Below are 19849 nucleotides of genomic sequence, written 5' to 3' on the forward strand. Positions count from 1 at the left end.
TAGTAGCCAGATGCCTGGAAAGGGCATTTGCTACATGGAAATCTTTCTTACTTGAAATGAAAATATGAGAGTTATTAAGAAGCTAGGACTGTTAGATATGGAATGAATCCTTTTTTATTTTAACCAACCTGATTGGTTAGGCATTTGGGGGTTTAATCAATGTACAGTGCTAAAGGCACTTGTAGTAAGAAGAATTCACTTACATACAGCCAAAGTGAGTGCAACCAAGCAAAAAGGTGAACAGTTGGTGAAGTGAAATGCATCCCTTGCTTCAGACAGAAATACAGTGGAGTGAGAGATGCAGCAAACTAGCTTTCCCTTAAGCAGAGTTAATTTCAAAATCTGGCCCTGGAGAGATAGACTTTTTGCTTTAATTGAGGAGGTGGACTCTAGTGCTTGTTGCTCCATCAGCACCCTTCTCCTAGTGGCTGTTCCTCAAAGGTGCATTAGCAATACTCTACAAAAAGCTGCGTGTTCCTTAGCCATAGAGTAGGCCATATTGCACAATGCCTCTGGGAGCACTATTGGAGCTGAAGTGCCCCAGCACCACCATTTTACAGGGTCCAATGCACATGTTCTCTCCAGTACTGGTACAGCTCCAAGGGCCAACACATTGGACGGAGAAGAGTCATAGCCTGGCCTTGCCCTGCCCTGCCTTTCTTCGCCCCATTTGGGAGGGCTAAGATTGCCTGTGTGACTCGTGGATGACAGGACTAGGATTTTGCATGACTGCTAAGCATGGGCATAAAATGGGGAAGGCTCCTTACATCTTTGCCCCAACTCCCTCCCATGTACCCACTCACAGGTAGGCACAATCTTGCCCTAAATATCCTCTTTTTTTATTTGAAAAGGGACAGGGAAATGTCACCCAAGATGGAACCATGCATGCTAGGTTTCCACACTGAGCAAACTTTTTATGACCAAAGTCACAGACTCATTTAGAATTGGACTGAGAATAAATCCCCCCCCCCACCCCCAGTGTGAGAAAAGTGGTCAGCTTTCCTGAATATGACAGGACATTCCTGATTGTAATTCTGTCGCCCACTCAGACCCTATGCTCCTAGCCTAGCAGAACAGGATGGGACTTCATTTAGACTTTTTATTAGACTTTTTTCAGTGGCAGTTCTTTCAGTGCTGTAAACATTTCCTTTCAGCAAATTCCAGCTGTATCCTTTGGCTTTAGTACATCTATTTCTTTATCACTTTACTCCTGTGCTTTTCAGAATTAACACCTTGGTGGATTGTGGTTTTTGTCTTGGGGCGGGTGGCATGATAATGCTTGAGAAATTAAAAATGACAGAAGCTCTATTTCAATCAGGGAGAAATGACAAACATGATGCTAGAATTCATCAGGCAATGTTCAGTTCAGCATCAAGTCTTTATAGAGTAATTGTGTCTTCTTTAAGCAGGTGGAGAAAAGGCCTACCTGATATTTGATCACTAGAAGTTCTTTTTTATAGCAGGGGCTTAAGAATTACAGTTACTAGCTGGGTTTGAAATAGCAGTGAAATTATTTGTAACAAAACTCAGACAGTTTTGTATTTGTGTAGCAGTTGTGAACTCTGCACATTGTCATTAAAAAAGAAGCACCAGTGACACAAATACGTAAACTAAGAAACAATTGGGTCAACATATGCATTGCAAATTACAATGCAGTACTGCTTATTTTTTTTACTCTGTTTTTTAGTACAAGCTGTTGTAGCCAAGGGGTTAGCTTTGTCATCTGTGCCATTTCTTCGTTACTCCTTAGACCTCTGGCTTATAAATGTGTGCTGTGAAATTAACTCAGGGAAGAGGGGAAGCAAGGTGAAGGGGAAGAAATTGGTTTAGGGCATAGTTTGCTTGGTTAATAAAGAAAACACGCTGTAGCTGTACACACTTTTGAGCTGGAAAATTACAGGAACTTCAGGCCATTTGGTTCCTGTGTTTTATGCAGAGGGCAGAGTTTACTCCTGTTTTGATCAGGAGCTTTACCAGGAGGGTTTATATCTTTGGACCTTAGCTGATGGATTCAGTCAAAGTAGGAGGCAGAAGGACCCTTCTGGACAGCCTGGAAGGTGAATGAGAGAGAGTCCTACTTATAAACTGATACAAATTGGTTTTCAGTGGTGGCTATAGTGTTGTTCGGACAATATAAGGGGGCCCCCAGTGGTTACCAACTTAACAACTGCATGTGAGTCAACCACTGAACTAGTGGTTGTAGCCACACTAGATTTTTGTTTTTATTGACAAGAAAAAAGCATAAACTTGGGACACACAGAGGCTGCTTCCCTTGTTTAAAGTTTATATTGAAATGTCACTGTCTTCAGTGAACTAAGTTCTGTGTGGAGTTCAGAACTTTGATGGGGTCTGAACAGCCAGAATGTTACAACTTTATCTGTTTTCTCTGGAATAAAAGTAACAAATTAGCAGATGTAGGTGTTGAATGGTAAGAGAGAGGATTTTTAGCAGATAGCCTACAGCTTTGAATGTGAGTGTATGTTCAGCTTCAAGATGGATTTTGTTGTTTGTTTTTATAGCTGGTTATCAAGTTAGCTGCTTAAGGTAATGGGCTGCACCTCAATTACAATCTGCCTACATCCATTGAAACATTTAATATTTGTGTAAATATTAAATATTTATATGAATATTACACACTTTTATTTGGAATTTATTCATGTTTACATTTATGTATCGTCTGAGTAAAGATTATAAATGGAAATAATTTACTTAGCCGGAGATTCTGCATGCGTCAAATTAAATTATCTTCCAACATTGGGTAAGCCATCCTCATTGATGTTGTTAGGCTTTAACCATGTCTTACCTCACACCTTAACCATGTAGGTGCACTTTTAAATCTCAGTTTTGTGATATACAGTGGGCACTTTGTTCTTAACTCCCTTATGGAGTTATTGGATCTATAACGTGAAGGACATACTGACTTGTTTTGCAATGTGCAACACCAGGGACTGCAAGGTATGGTTTTCCGTTTGATTTGGAAAAGTGTAGGTGTTATATTATAGGTTAATTTCTTTCTCATTGTTCAGCTAACTCGTTTGCACTGGAATGTATTTCCTATTCCTCCTCCTGATAGTTGGTGCTTTAATACCTGTGTTGCAAGCAATATTCTAAATTTAATCCATATAAGCGGTTGCCTAGAATTCCATAGCATTGCTTATTTCTTACCTATAACTCTTCATAAAAAATAGGGCTGTGCCAACCTATTATACCCTTAATAGAATATTCTAATGGTTATTAAATCAATTGACTCTGAATCTCACTTTAATAAATGAGTCAGACAGTATTTTCCAATTACTGTCAGCCGCCACCTTTCTAAAGAGCAGAAGATTATTTTGATTGAATTTTTTAAAGCTGTTCAGCACTCGCCGCCCCCCCCCCCCACACACACACACACACACACACTCTTACTCGAAGTATAGCAGCTCTCTCGTGTGGGGAAGAAGACCTCTTGGACTGTATTCTGACACTCCATTGCATTTCAGATTTATCCCAAATGTAAACTGAAAATGTGGCATTTCACTGGCCCTTTATTTTTATTAATGATATAATACTTTATGCACTGCTGTAGTGCCTTAGCAAATTGCCTGCTAAATAAGAGCCAGATTGTGTCTGGCCATGCACAATTATGTAAGAAGGCTCAAGAAATCTTTCCAACTCCCTTTTTCCCTACCTTATACCTCCACAAGGAGCGTCCACAACCCCAGCCTGTTCCTGTATACCAGAGGGAGACACAGCACTAGTGACACTTCTGAATTCTCCACAGGAAGCAGGGCAGGGCAGAGCAATGACCCAACCCTCCTCTGCACTACCTGTTACACCAAAACCAGTAGAAGTGGAGGGGGGCAGTGTTTGCACGTGCACACACACGCACTGCACCTGTGAAAGGCAGCGATCACCCTGATGTGAGCTCCCTTGGTGTTTCCAGAGGTCTTCTGTGTGTCTCAGCAGTCACTGTGCTAGAATGCCTCTAGGATCTAGCATTGATGCAGAGCCCCTCCTCTGTCATGGTAGTCTTATTAAAAGCCATAATTAGTCACTAATTAAGTAACCTCATAACACCCTTGAGAGTTAGGTAAAAACTACTATACCTGTTTTATTGATGGATAATCTAAAGCAGAGAGAATAACTGATTTGCCCAAGGCCACACAATAAGTCAGTAGCAGAGCTGGGAAACCCCAGAACTCTTGACTCCTAATCCAGTGCTATGTGCTAACTATGTTCCTTCCTCTTAAGTTTAAGTAATGCCCATCTCACATTCTTGAATTTAATAAGTGGAAATTTGCCATTTATTCCAGGCGTGGAGCACAGGGTGAGTTTTATGTCAAACTTGGAGTGAAAAAATTGTCCCATGTAAAGAAAATCCCAAAGCTGCAGACGTAGGAAGAAAACAAATTTGTTCATGTTTTAAATGTGATCTTCATAAATGTAAGGGCTAGGCACATTTATTTTTGAACAGAAAGCTTAGATTCTGCAGACATTGATGGTTCTTGCCTGGGGAAGTTACCCATTTGCCAGAGGTGAGTTGGTGAAGTGAACTTTTTAATCCCTTTTTATAAACCTTTAGGAAAATGAAATTAGCAATATAAAGCTGGCTAAGTAATTTTAATGTTTGTGACCAACAGATCTCAGGGATACTGGAAATATAACAGTCTTATTTTAACAGGGACCAACTGTTCTTGAACAAGTAAAAACACTGTATTAGCCAAAATTCGATATTCTTCAAATCAGAATTCATATCTTTCTACCTGTTTTGCCATGTTTAATTAAGATAATTATTGTGGACCATGCAAGGAAAATTCCATAACCCCATTCCTGTTTGAATTTCTCTGTATCCCAGTATCTCAATTCAGGAATCCATATCCCCTTGGAATGTTTTGAGAAATTTCCCTTCAGGATGCTAGTGATATAGAATGACTAGCACCATTAATTTGCCAATGCTAACTCTGTGTTTCAAGGCTTGGCATTGATTATTTTCACCTTGATGGGTGAAAGAGCCAGGGATGAGCTCCCGCTGTCCCACATGCTGTGAGTCTGTACATCAGCATGGACAGGTTGACAAAGAAACTTCCCTCATCGGCTTGTTAGTGCATAATTGTCCATTATTGGGATTTTCTCTGAAATACCTGGTACTGGCCAGTATCGGAGAAAGGATACTGGCTAGGTGAATGGTTGGTCAGATCTAGTATGACAATACCTGTTTCCTAGTGTGGGAGGGATGGAGAATGCCAGTTCAGGATCTTCAGAAAGGGAAGCACCAGCTTTGTATGAGGCTGCTGAGTGTACGTTCTTCTTCAGCACCATCCACTGCTGGAGCCTGCCTATTTGTGAGAGAGTACCTTGTAAAACGTTCATCACACGTTATGACCATACCTCTTAATTGTCCGGTATTGGGCAGGGTGCCCTGTATTTTGGCTACTGTTTCTGGCCCTGTCCTGCTGTGTTTACACAGCTGTCCTCCATCATGGTAGCCTTTGGGCTGGGACAGAGAGATCCTCTCTGGTCCTCTTGGTGGCTGAGTTCTGTGCATGCTGCTGCCTTTAAACAATTTTCCTCCTCTTCCAAACAGATGTTTTCTGGCTTCTTGCCCACCCTCGTGGTGATTAGATGCGGCAGGGCTTATCTTTGAACAGTGGTTACAGACTCTAAAGAGGGTTAGCAGTGTTGGCAGAAGGATGAAAAACCTAGGCAGCTTCTTGAGTATCCACTAAAACTGAGCATCCCCGCCAAATTTTTACCCTTACCCTTGCTGACACCAAGGCTGAATTTAGCCTTCAGAGAAATTCAGCCTAACAAAAACACCAGGCATACAACTGAAATTATTTCAGTTCTGGTTAGTTATTAAGGGTTAGGTTGAGAGACTGTGTGACACCACTCAGTTTACAGGTTCCATGACATGTTTTCTTTAAATTAATTCAAAGAATTTTCTAATAGAATTAAACAAACAAAAAAGCTTGTGTGTGTTATGTGTGTTCTATGCACTATCGACAGCAGTTACCAACCTGGCATGTTGGTCATTATGGTTACTAATCACTCTAGTCAGTGTTGTATTAAGCAGAAGGTAGACATTTTGACATTTATATATTTGGGATAGAGAGAGGGCTTTCCTAAATCATTTTTTCACCTAAGAAATGTTGTAGAGATTAGTTGGTTGCCAAGCTGTGTGGTGTTGTTTGATTTTTAGTAATCAAATATTGTATTTACCTGCTGGATCAATGTTATTTGTGTAACACACTAGTGACATACAGAAGGACCTTTTCTAAGCTGTGCTGTGGGAATTGACCCCTCTGCAGAAGGTCTGGAAGCCGCATCTTACTTAGCAACTGTTTCTAAGTAGGACAGCCATTCACTGCCTAAAGCTAGGAGTGATGCCTGTGGACGAAAGCATAGGGAACCTGTAGGTAGCAGTGGGAAGGGTTTTAAGGCCATGTGATACCACCAGGAAAGCCTATGTCAAGGAAGAGTGAGGGACTTCTGAGCATTTAGGAAACATAATGAGTAAAGGAAAAAAAAATCTATGATTATCCAAAAGGGTGTTGAGAGCCTATAAAAATTGGTATGAGTTTGGTGGCTGTCTGCAAGAGAAACCAGGAGCTGGAGTGAGAAGGGAAAACTGGAGTGGGGAGTTATATAGGAGGTTATAAAACACTGGTTTGTGGTTGAAGCCTATGCATTGTCATGCTGGCTGCGAGGAATACCACTGAGAGGCAGAGTGGAAGAAGGATCATTTAAGCATACAATTCTCATCTTTGCTGATAGACGCCAAACATGTAATTTCATTGTGCACTCCTTTGGAAATATATGCATTTGTGATTGGGTGGGTTTGTTAGGGATGTATGTTCCCTGTCTCAGAGCTAGTTTCTTAGTGAAATCTGATACATCTGCATTTCTATCCAATGACAATTATATGTACCAAATCTTTGGCTTTGTATGTTGTTTATGCTCTTAAACCTTGCAGATGAAGAACATTTCAGAAGCCATAGATTTTAGGGGCAGCAGGTTTATCAGGACTAGATAAACAAAAAACTGTTCAGTCCATAGATCATATTGGACTTGGCACTTCGTAATATCCATGATGAATTTCACCTTCCTTTTGATTTCTCCACCAGACGAAGGACTGAACCATGAATGTAAACTCTGCAATCAAACATTTGACTCTCCTGCCAAACTTCAGTGCCACCTGATAGAACACAGCTTTGAAGGAATGGGGGGCACCTTCAAATGTCCAGTCTGCTTTACAGGTAGGCGGATGGGATCAGTACATTCCCTGTAATGGCTTTAGCCTATGCATACAGAGCTTTCATTTATATGGCCCTCAGTATTTGTCATGTTATGACTTTAGGTCAGTTTTGAGATGCAATATTAGACTTGTGCTCATTAGTAATATTGATTAGAAACTGTTTAAAAAATCAGGCTTGATGGAAGGTCAGGCATGCATCTACGTGAATTGCATTTCAAAGTTATTTATCAGAACTTTGTATTTTTAGAATTGCAAAACTGATTGTTACATTCATACACCTCGGTGTCGTCACTGTCATGTTCTAAACTTGCCAAGGGGGAAAATGACCATCAATACATGCTGTCCAGTTATAGAAAATGTGGTAAATGAGAGCAGAACTTGGGTAAGGAGTGCTGGCTTTGGCCCAGAAAGCATGCTGCAGTGTTCTCCTTTGGACCAACAGTAATGCTCCCGTTTAATTTAGTTGTTGGCACTAGAAAAGGAGAACCTTCATAATTTGCTTTTGGGGAAATTTTGCACTCCTTACACAGGGCCAAGTTCTGCTGTCAGTGACATAGGTCTAAGTCTGGTTTTAGTTCCTCTCAGGTCAATAGATATGCATTGGTATAAACCCAGCTGAGAGAGTGGCTTGGCCTAGAAGGACTAAGGAGTACAAGATTTGACCTATAATGAGGCACATAAAAATGGTGGATAAAACTTACCCACAATTGCTCTTAAAAATGAGAACACATTCAAAGGATGCACACAGACTTTTTTTTTAAAGGGCAATAGGCCTTTTTTTTTAGCAGACTGTTTTATAAAATTACACCCTAAAACACAAGTGTTAATAGGTATCATATATGCATAATTTGCTTATAAAATGAAAATCTGAGACTGTTGCAGAACTATAGGAAAACATGATAAAACACACTTAGGGTATTCTTCTATCAATAGCATGCTAATCTTGGAAGCCATTCAAGGTTTCTGTTTTCCATTAATATGCTTTAAGCCTGTGCATTGATAGGCAAATAGACCGCTTAATACCTTCATTTTATTCCTCTTTGTTTGGCAGCTCCCCTCCCAATAAAACTTAAGTACACCCTGCAAAAGAAAATTAAAGTTGAATTTTTCTTCTTGCAGATAGAGTGGCTGGCACTGATTATTACCTCACTTTATTCAGGTTACATATTCTTGTTGAATTATACAATTTAAAAACATATAGTTCATTTTCACTGCACGGCTTGCCATAGTCCTGTCTGAGTCTGTGTATAGTTCTGCCTTCAACAGTTTGCCTGTTAGGCATCTGCGTTCAATAATTCTTTCAGTGAGGTAGTTCTTTGTCTTTTGGTTTTATTATTGATTGTATGGGGGTTTTTTCCTTGGCTTTGTGTACACATATGTAAAGAGTTGATTTTCTTTTACTCTAATATTGTGTGTCTAAGGATTCCAAGAGTTTAACGATAACAAGTTTGGGGGCTGTTTTATGCAGTATACAAACTAGCATCTGTAAAGGGTCTCCACTGGTGATTCGCCACGTGAGCAAGATCCCTGATAAAAAAATAATCTTTTAATGTTTGAGCCAGTAGCCTTGGAAAATGTGTTAAGGAGTATGGAGATAAGTCAATTCCAATCTGTGTGAAACCTTTTTTCCTTTTCGCTGATGGGGTAAATAGACACAGAGCATTAATCGTAAACAATGGTGGTTTTTTAGCAATGTGCTATTAAATTATTTCAGTATGTCTTCCTAGAATATTAACAAGAACTAAAAATCACCAATATACGTTTTATATGGAAAATGGAATCTGAGCAGTTTTTTTAAGGTAATGAGAAATGTGATTAAAATGTATGACTCACAAGAACAATATTCTAATATTTTTTGTTGCCTTGCAATTAGAATAATTTTAATGATTAGGAGTGGAGTCAAAGTCAAATGCCAGCATCTTTAATAAATCCTTTTTCTGCCTATACAGATTAATATTGTAGATGCAAACTTTTTTAGGTCACAGTGCACCAGGCATCCATCAGAAGTCAGTGCTGCCAACCCAAACACTGCCTCTGGCATATACAATTTAATTATTAATAGTATGTCTCCTAGGTAAACTGTTACACAGTCTTAGGGCCTTGTTTTGTAGTCATTAAAATTGAACATGTTTATATTATTGAAACCCTTGCATTCAGTGTGTAGGCAGAGTTGATCTTAAAGTATCCAAAGAGAATTTACCTGCAGTTCTGTTTCACATTCATAGACATTGCCACACTGTAGCTGTGGGATATAATTTTTAGCATTAACACATTTAAATACAGAGCTGTTTGTTAGCTTTAACTTTAGGCAAATACAGTAAGCGGGGCTTTGGAACCTACGCTTTCCAGACCTGTTGGTTGCTAGGAAATAAGTTTCATGTGTGTTCATTTTCAAGATAGTATGCTTGGTGACCTTCAGTTCATTTTAAAATAATTTGTAAGAGAAAATGGCATTTCTAAATCTTTATATTTGAACTATATTGATTGTTCTGGGGGGGGTCTCTTTGCCAGACATTTAGTACAATGCCTTTTAAAAAAAATTGGGACCTCACTGTGTAGATGAATAGTGTTGGTTGCGCCTATTAGTGCAACAGTATAATGTGAAATTACAGTGTACCAGCTTAATTCTACCTCTTGGAACTACTGTGCATTAATGGCGAAATGCTTACAAATGACTTTCCACTTGTGAAATTAAATAATGAAAAGCTCACTGTTGTTTTAACATTTCAGTGTTTGTTCAAGCAAACAAATTGCAGCAGCATATTTTCTCAGCCCATGGACAAGAAGACAAGATCTACGACTGCACGCAGTGTCCGCAGAAGTTCTTCTTCCAAACAGAGCTGCAGGTACCATATTCATGAAGATTCATGGGCTGTAGCAGTACTGAACAAATGTGTTCTGTAGCTGGGCTCATTGCATTCCTTGCTCTTCAGTATGGGTTGGGGGGATCCAGAGGAAGGAATAACAGAGAGCACAAAAAACCTCGTGTATAACTCACATGAGTAGCATTTCATGCCACTTGTAAGAGCTATCAGTAACAGAGCATCTGACTTGCTAGTTTAAACCTAGACAGTAGGGGCAACCATTGGACTCCTGCTGCGTAGTTTGGTGGAGATTAAGAGTGTTTCAGAATTGGTGTTCTTGATATTTTAAGGGAGGAAAGGAGAGAAATGAGCAGCTTACATTCCTATTTAGCACCCAAAACAGCCAGTGAATAGAAGAATGAAAATGAAGCCTGTGTGTTCTTCTCCTTCTGGCAGTCAGCGAGAAAGAGCTAGCATAAGAAGGTGGGAATGAAAGAAGAGTAAGCTATAGAATGCAGTAGCGTACTGTACCCGTGTCCAGCTGCTAATCAATCCACCCTCCCATAAATATTAAACTTCAGATAAAATTAGTTATATGAAGATTTCATTGTCTTCTACTTCTTGTACACTGTCTGAAGGGTCAGTAGAATTCTCTTATTGTTGGAGAAGAATAGGACAGGAGGAGGGGGGATAAATCTTGTATACCTTCTGAAAACAAGTTTCGGTCAAAGAATGCCTGGTTATATGCTAATTTAGCTGCTCTCTTTCTCTTGGAAAGGATCATTACATTGCTAGTACTCCTGAAATGACTTGTCACATTTAGAAAGATCAGAAGAATAGAGTACCAAATATTCATTAACAATTTTAATTCACGTTTGAATATTATCAGAAGAGTGTTTGGAAGTCAACCTTCCAGGATCTCCATTTGCTAAAACGGGTCAGTGCTGATGACATAAAGAAAATATATTTCTCCTGTAGTGTTATTTTTTACTCTGCATGTTCTTCTTTTGAAGAGTGTGGTGCAAAGCACTATACTGAAGGTGTTTATAGTTTTTATAACATGGACTGTTGTCTGTAAGAAGCTTAACTGAGCCTCCTCAATTTAGTTCACTTTTGACCAGAGCTAGATTTATCTTTGTCGTTCGAGATAAGAGGCGGGGGGGAGGGAGGGCGTGTGTGCTCATTTAGTATGTCAATTATTGTAAAGTTAATGTATTTAAAACTTAATGCTAATACTCAGGATGACAGTATGAATTATTTCTTATGTGGGAAAAGAAATTAGATTTTGAGAGCTTACACTGGGCCTCAATATATTGTATGAGAATTGGATATTGAGATCTATCAAGTTGTATTTCTCTTTTACGGTGGTGGGGGTGGGGGGGGTTGTGCCTGTACAGTTTAACCGTACTGTGTGTGAAACTGGAATGTCAGCCTTAATTTTCAGTTTCCCAACTTTTGCTGGAATCAGTCTAGGGACAGATAGGGGAAGGTGGCATTGTTCTGGTTTTGGCAAAGCCTCTGATTTAGCCCCAGACACGAGCACTCTCTTCCCTTCATGTCCAGGTCAAACCATCTTCACTTCCATCCTTGGACAATGCTGCCTTTCTAATTATTAATCTAATAACTGGCATAGCTTCTGTAGCCTTCACAGAAAAACACAGACCTTAATTTTAATAATCTCAACAGACCTTTCTTCTCCCTCCCCTGCCAAAAGCATTCTTCTTTTGTTCAGAAACAGGTTTTAAAAGTCTTTGTTGCTCTGATGTGACTGGAAGAACCTGCTTTTAACTTTTTGGGGGATACTTTATTTCTCTAGAGGGGAAGGAGATCTAAAGCTTCTGTTATGGACTTAGAACAGTATGCTTGAAGAGGCCGCCGGGTTACTAATTGGTACAGGTTTAAGGGTTCTACAGGATCCTAAAGCCTGTCTGTTATTTTTACGCTTGTAAAATGAATTGAAATTGAAGAAATATTTAACTAAAACTATTTATTCATTTAAAACATAACACTTTAATAGTACTCGCTTAATGCAGTCTGGATTTTTCAGAAATAACCTTTTAATATTTTTTAAATTAAAAATATCAATCTGAACATCAGATGAGCGAACAAGTTGCAAGCTAGACAGTCATAAAGCTGTATATACACCTCCCAGTATTAACGGCCTAAGAACTCCAGTACCTAATATTTGAGTATATGACTATATTTGTCTGAATAACTATAACTAACATTTTTTATATCCATCACCCACAGTACTGAACTTTTAATTAATGAGAAAAGTGATAAATCTATCATTATTGTAGCCCAGTGCTGTATTATTAATAAAAGGAGATAAAACCTATTAAAAAGATTCCCCCTCCGCCCTTCCCTCCCTCCCCCACCCCCCACCTCAGCCAGTTTCCCCTCCCTGGCATTGTTTTTTGCTGGACTGTTGGATTATGCCTAGCTGGCATTAGCCATTTGGATGGGCTTGCAAAACAATTTTTTGTGGCTTCCTAGTCCCCAACAAAGAAAGGTAACCAATTCGTGTCCACGGTTTTTGTGTTATGCCTATGGCCCGCCCAAGGTTGGCTCTAGGTTTATTGATGGTGGATGGGCAACAGGACACTCTGAGGCAGGTTAGCTGACTCATTTTAGATTGTTTAAATGTGTGTGTGTGGGGGTGCGGTCAGACCAGCCCCAGCCTCCAGTAGAAGTGCAGCACTGTTGCTTGTCCTGTGGTCTGTAAGTTTTTCAAGTGATAATTGTCAAAATAACTTGGGGTTCCTGGGCACTAGGCCCAGTCAGAAAGGATTTTGTGTGCATTCTGGGAATCATAGCATTTATTTAACGCTTTGCAAACATTGTCTAATTAATTGACCCAGCCTTCCCAAGGGGTGGGTAAATACCCCCACTTTACAGGTATGGAAACTAAGGCAAGAAACAGGTGGCTAGGAGTCTTTGTTCCATACTCGTGGATTATGGCCTGGCCTCAGCTTTACATGCCTCTGCTGTCCCGCGTCTGCAGTACAGCAATGTCATTTACCTTAGGAAATTCCAGATAGTGGAGAACACTGCAGCTCATCTACTCAGCAACACTGACAACTGTGAGCACATCGAAATGACCCCTTCTCCCTACAAGGGCTTCCCATAGAATATCAAGTTAAATTCAAGGTCTCAGACCTTATCTTTGGGGTGCGCAATGGCCAGGCTCCTGCATATCTAAAAGATCACTTTCAAGAATGTTCTCACAAAGAAAAGGCTTTGCGTTATTTTAAAAATGAAATCAGAGATTATCTCTGACCTTTCTAGTTCCCCAGAATCAAGGGATGAGGGGGTGGGGCACAGATACTGGCTTTGTAGGCCCCATAGGCCAATATGCAGTGGGGAATAACTTGTCAGTTTTTAAAAGGAAACCTGTCTGAAATCCAATTAACATTAAAAGCTTTAGGCCAAAGTTTCCAAATTTAATGGCCTGTTTTTCAGAGGTCCTGAGTACCTGCAGTTAAAGTCAATGAAAGATGTAGGTCCTCAGCACCTCAGAAAATCAGGTCATAAGTGCCTAAAGTTAGGAACCTACATAAAAACACCTGATTGCCACAGATGTTAAACACCCACAGTCCCCATTAAGGTTGTGGCTAAGTACCTAAATAAGGACTCAAGTTTCAAAACATAGGCCCCAAATTTGAAAACGATGGCCTTAGCCTTTTGTAGGCAAGCAGAGTCAAGTTGTTAGAGCAGATGACAGGAAAACAGGAGAGCTGGGTTCTAGTACCAGGTGTGCTAACTTTCTGTGGGACCTTGAGCAAGTCACTTAACCACCCTGTACCAAACTTTCTCCATCAGTAGAATGGGGATAGTAATACCTATATCACAAGGGTAGTGATTTGTTAATTACATTAGTGTTTGTGCTTTTAAGCCTTTGGATAGAGAGTGCTATGGAAATTTAAAATATTGTTATTGTTTATTATTCTTATTTTTTCCTCAGCATGCCTCAGAGTACAAACTCAACTGTAGAGCTGCTTTTAACAGGGGGCTGGATTTGGTATTTTTAGATTTTTTTTTTTTCCTTCTGGACTGTGTCCCTTCTCATATAGTCCCATTCTCTTCTGATGCTTGGAACTTCTGCCCAGAGAAAACAGAACGATCTTTGATTTTCATTGCAAACTTCTCTCCAAAAAGTCAAACAGGCTTTTGCTTTGGACTCAAGAGAGATGCAATGGAAGTACTCGCACTTCAGCTACTTAAGAAAATGTTTTCAAAGTATTTCTCCTCCAAGTCTTTTGCTTCAGTGTCAGAGAAAGTTTAAATACCAAAAATAAAATAAAAACTCCAAACCCACCAAACTTTGAATTCCCTTCCATGTTTCTTTCCCCATGAGGATTAAGGGGTTTTAAGCCATATTAGTCTTTCATACAGTAATACTTTTCTAAAGAAGAAATTTCTAGGTTTGGAGCATATGAGCCCAACCTTCTTTGATTGGCCTATTCAAACATAAACCCTCCCAGTCGGTAGTTCATTAGTTCATGAATATTTATAGCACACAATAAAATCCACCAAGCCTGATGTGTCACAGGTGCACGGTGACCATTTTGCTTTCACTAAGCAGTGCTTGAGAAAGATTAGAACAAGTGGGCTGAGTCTTACTTGTCTTATTATATACGTATTTGTACATATGTATACCGTGGTCACCCTTTGAAAACTTTCTGTTTTTTCCTTTGGTAATTTGAAATGTTACCTTACTATTTACAGTATTTCTCACACATTTCCTGCAGGGAATATTGCAAATATTGGGGTATTATTAGTCACATTCTAAAGCAATTGAAAAATGGTGATGGGCAAACATTTGGCGTATACAGATATTCAGACAGTCTTGATTGTTTTTGGATGGAATTGCAAAATTATTGGACAAGGAGAATGTAGTAGGTCAGAATTTTAGTAAAGCATCTCATGCTAAATCTCAGAAAGTCTTACCTAAAAATTAATACAAATTGGCTGAAGTAGAAAAACGACAAATGGACTGATACTAGTTACAGTTTCTAAAATAGATGTCTAAATTACACCCACTACTCCTTGGGGAATTCTACACCAAAATTAAAAATTCTGTGCACAATATTTTAAAATTCAGTGTATTTTATTTCTCAATAAATAACTGTGGAGGCTCCAGCATGGTAATGGGAAGCAAAGGCCATCACCCTGCAGATCCCGTCCCCACTGGGACGCTGACTCAGCGATGAGGCTGCAACCAACCTGCGCTAGGCTCATCGAGATAGCAAGCGAGAGGGACAGAGTGTCACATGCATGCCCAGCCCTTGCCCCTGATCTAGGTGTGGGGCAGGCAGGCTCAGCCCAGCATGATCCAAGTGTGGAAAGTCTTGGTGTCGGGTGAGAGGGTTCTGTGTGGGGCAATCTGGATGTGGGCAGCTTGGAGGGAGCTCGGGATGCAGGGGGAGTGGGGGTCTGGATGCACAGGGGCTTGGTGGAGGGTTCCAGATGAACGGGGACTGGAACACTGCAGGGGGGCCAGATGAAGGTGGTTGGAGCTCAGCAGTGAGGGGGTCTGGGTGTGATGGGATGGGGTTTGGTGGGAGGGTCTGACAATGGGGGGTTAGTGGGAGGGTCTGGGTGCTGTGGGAGTGGAGCTTGGTGGGGTGGAGCTCCAGGTGCAACTGGTCGGGGCTCAGTGGCATGGAGGTCCGGATGCAGGGGAGAGGGGCTCAGCAGGAGTCTGGATGCAGGGGGCTGGAGCTGGTTGGGCACATCTGAGGGACTCAGCGGGGTGGGAGGGGTCCAGGTGCTGGGAGAGTGAGGTTTGGGGGGGCAGGTGCGGGGGGCTCGTTGGGGTGGTCCTCATAGGGGGTGTCATTGGGGTGGGGGTTCAAGTGTGAGGGACTCAGCAGGGGGTAGTCTGGGTGCAGTGGGGAATGGCTCAGTAGGGATCCAGTGCAGGGGCTGAGGCTCAAATGGGGGGGGGTGTCCAGGTGCGGGGGGTTCTGGGTGAGGCTTGGCAGGAGGTCCAGATAAGGGGGCATCCAGATGTACGGTGGTTGGGCAGAGGGGGGACAGTGACCCCTCCCTCTGCGGTTGAGGAGTGATGTGAGTAGGAAGCGGGGGTGGAGGGGGGGAGCTTTCTACAGCCAAGGGAGATTTCTGGGGCTGGGTCTGACCTGACCCCAGCTACTCCTTGCAGGGGAAGAGGAGCTGAGCCTAGTGCAGGGTAGGAGCCACCATCTGCGTCATGTCCTCCCCCACTCACCCACCCCGCAGTGATTTACCTCTCTGCTGGCTCTTCAAATTATGTACCCATGCAGCTGGGGATGGGGAGGTGTGCATGACCGCTCTTGCATCTTCCCTTTGCTTCCCCATCAGAAGTCCTTTCTGTGCAGCAAAGCAAAAAAATCTGCTGGGGACATGAATTCTGTGCAAGCACAGTGGCACAGAATTCCCCCAGGAGTAACCCAAAGAATACTCATACAGAAAATATGTATGTGTTCTTACAAAACAGATAAAGTATAGGCACAAATAAATATATGCATGTACAACTTCCTGTATTATATAAACACACATATATTTTCTGCACACGATTTCCTCTTTGTCCCACATATGTCTGTTTTGCTTGTAAAACTTAGGCATCTGTTTTTGAAAATATGTCCCTAAATTGATGGAGACAAACAATTAGCTCATAGGCTGCATCTATTCCACTTGATGTACTTATATGTTCCAGATTACATGGTCAGATTCTGCAGAATCTAAGTTTTCATGTCAGATGAAGTTTCTGGACCCTGTGATTTCAAAGATAGTCTTCCTAACTTTAACTGAATATTAATCTATCCAGCATTGTCTTTTTTAATCTGCAAATGGAGTCTGAAACAATGTCTGTGAGAGTTGTAAGCTCCACTATTTCTCCAACCACTTAGCAGGTTTTAACTCTGAAACCTAATGATGGTGTGTTATATGTCAACATTAATGTCTTCATTGCTAATCATTTTAGCAGATGGGATGGGGAAGGGATGAGAGTGAAGCCCATGGAGGAAAACTGTAAACTGCTGCAGGAAGAAAAACGCAGAGAGACAAAAGAAGAAAAGAATAAGAGGCAGAGAGGGAGGAGAGAAACAGGAGCATGGGAAAGAGAGAGAAACAAAAGACAGAAATAGTAGTGGTCATGAAGTTGAGTATATTTTTCTGCTGAGGGATGTTGATGGTAACAATAAGGCATGAATCAGAGAATAAATCATGAGAATAATAACTGAAATTTCAGTTATTACATAACAGCCAGGTTGTACCATCATAGTTCTTGTGAAATCCTCCTACTAACACCAGTGGGAGGTCTGCTGTGCATTGAGAGGGCTAAGTAGTACATTTATATCCTAACCCACAGATAATAATTAAAAACAGAATTCAGTTTTGTCCACAAAATCAGTTTTATCATCTGTGTCCTAAATGTTTCACTGTACACACCGCCATTAGTCAGATCGGTTGGTTAACATTCTCAGAGTAAGCGGAAGAAAATGATAGAAATAAGGGCTCTATTTGCATTTGAATAGTTTCCCTGGTAGCTCAGTTCAGTTCTCTTAATTGTCCATTCATTCATTTCTTGCTAATGTAGTTGATATCGGTGACTGATTTTCTATGCTAAACAGGAAGCACCACTTCTTCATTCTAGGACTCATTCCTTCCTACAACTGCCCTGCTGTTGGCTACCAATAGCTGCCATTCTATTATCTTTCATCTGGCCCAGAGCTGACAACAGATGGCCATCAGTGTGACTGTATGAAGCATCCAGCAATGGTGTACTGAAGAGTTTCCTGGCCAGTTCTGCAAACCTCCCTCCCTTCCTCCCTCCACATCTTGAATAAGCTCATCATTCCTGGCTCCACTCTCCACTAGCTCTGCAATTTTCCACACAGCGAAGGCAGAAGGCTGCCACTGAGCCACTGGAACTCTCCCATTCCAGACCTGCGTCTGACTCCCATGTCTGTGCATAGCACAGACAAAGTACGGGCACTGTCCAGCTGGTTCTGACCCTATAGGCTGCAGCAACCTGGGATGTGTTGCTGCTATTACATCACTGAGCGTGCCACCATTTGGGATCTGGCTCTTGAACCCATTTGGTTACTGTGTAGCAAAACGTGCTTCCCACATAGCAAAGACAGAAGATTTAATTCTGCTCATTCAGCCGCTCTGTGGGATCTGTAGTCTGAAACTTGAAGCAGAGGCAGAGCTTAGCCACTGTAGCATTGGATCTCCTCAAGCCATTACTCTGGTGGGGTTCCCCCCTCCCCACCTGCAATGCTCTGGAGGACTCTGCCCCACCAAGATTAAGCATGTTAAATGTGAAGAAAGCAAAAAATGTGACTATTGATTGTAGACCTAAAAGGGAGGAAAGTGTTCATTTCACTGACATGCTGGTGCATTGACAGATCTGATCGTTTGGAAAGCAGCTTCAAATGGGTGGCTGCCTTGCATGTGCAGAAAGATATGTTGTTTGCTCTTGTCGGAGTTGGCTAAAGCAAGGTACCTCTAGAGCTGAACCTGTAGTTTAAGAGAAATTCACATTTGTAGCCTTTATTGTGATATTTGCAGCAAGTCTATAGCTACTAACAGCCTCTGCCCTGAAGCTATGAAGGAGTGCGGCTCCATTGTTGGAGAGAGAGACGCGTTCTGTGTGGAAGCCTGAGATGTGGCAGGCAAGATGAATAGTGCTCCAAAGCAGTGCTTGCAGTGCTGTCATTTAGAGCAGGAACACTGAGCCTTTAAACGAAAGTGAAACACAGGGTAAATGAATCCTTTGCAAATCTTAAACTGCTTAAAATCACAACTAGTTTCCATGGATAAGTTCACTGAGCAGGAGGAAAGTTGGGAGGGGACGGTTTCCCCTTGCAAGGAGCGGAGCGGTACAGGCAGTTTGTTAAAAAACAACCGCACTACAACACCTAAGGTGTGGCTAGTGATTCCTCAAGGGACATGTCCAGGAAAGTACAGTAAAGAGAGATCTTGTCTCCGACGAGTTTCCTCCTTTTCAAAACATCAGCATCTTTACATTGCTTCATTCCAAGCATTAATCAAAAAGATTTGAATGCAGATGGCAACACAACTGGAGCAATTCATAACAAAACCCTAACCCTGGAGGAACAGGTTTCAGGTTTACGTCTCAACCTGCTAATTGGGTCAGGTTAACAATGCTTTGAGCAAAGTGGGGCTGACCTAAGATTTTGGGTGGAAACCATGTGAAAATACGGTGGATTTGACACAAAACCGGTCAGAAATCTGAGATTATTTTTGTGGTGTTTGCTTTGCGTTCAAAGCTCTGGGTGACCAGCGCTACCCCACCCCATCCTGTAAACTGAAAGTAAAAAGTGGTTCATTCCCTGTGGACCAAAACTGCTAGTTATGCACATCTGTACATACAGCTGTAGGTGTTTCTGCATTGTTAGAATCTAATGTTGCCGCAGAATTACCTCACTAAACCCACACTAGACTAAACATGAGCTGGGTGTATATCTGTCTGTGTGACTAGATGATGGATACTTACTAGTTTTCTTTGTATCTTTAGCTATATGGCATATAATTTTGGGAAACTGTGATACCATTACATATTAGCAGTGCATTTTGCTTTGCTTTGAGTTTGTAAAGGTGAAAGGTGATTGTGCAGGAAAATGGAACAGTATATTTGCTGTGAGACAGGCACTAAGAACTCACTCCCATGCTCAGTTATAATTCATGACTATACTGGTGGGAAGCCCTTATCCCTCTGTGGAGTTAATGCATCTCTACTGTAGCCTGCTGAGAGCACCCTGCATCCCCTCCCACCATCTGTGCATTCAGTTGCGTG

At 41.3% G+C, this 19849-nt stretch overlaps 1 protein-coding gene across 7 annotated transcripts in view; it reads left to right on the top strand.

The window, feature by feature from the left end:
• Positions 1-19849, top strand: part of ZNF521 (zinc finger protein 521) — a 265522-nt gene that overhangs the window by 229106 nt on the left and 16567 nt on the right. For all 7 annotated transcript variants that reach the window (XM_048840499.2, XM_075125268.1, XM_048840500.2 and 4 more), the window contains 2 exons: positions 7107-7238; positions 9968-10083. In XM_048840499.2, the coding sequence (XP_048696456.1) occupies positions 7107-7238; positions 9968-10083 (248 nt within the window). The remainder of the gene's footprint in view (positions 1-7106; positions 7239-9967; positions 10084-19849) is intronic.

This window comes from Caretta caretta, chromosome 2 (assembly GCF_965140235.1).
Source record: "Caretta caretta isolate rCarCar2 chromosome 2, rCarCar1.hap1, whole genome shotgun sequence".
NCBI lineage: Eukaryota > Metazoa > Chordata > Testudines > Cheloniidae > Caretta > Caretta caretta.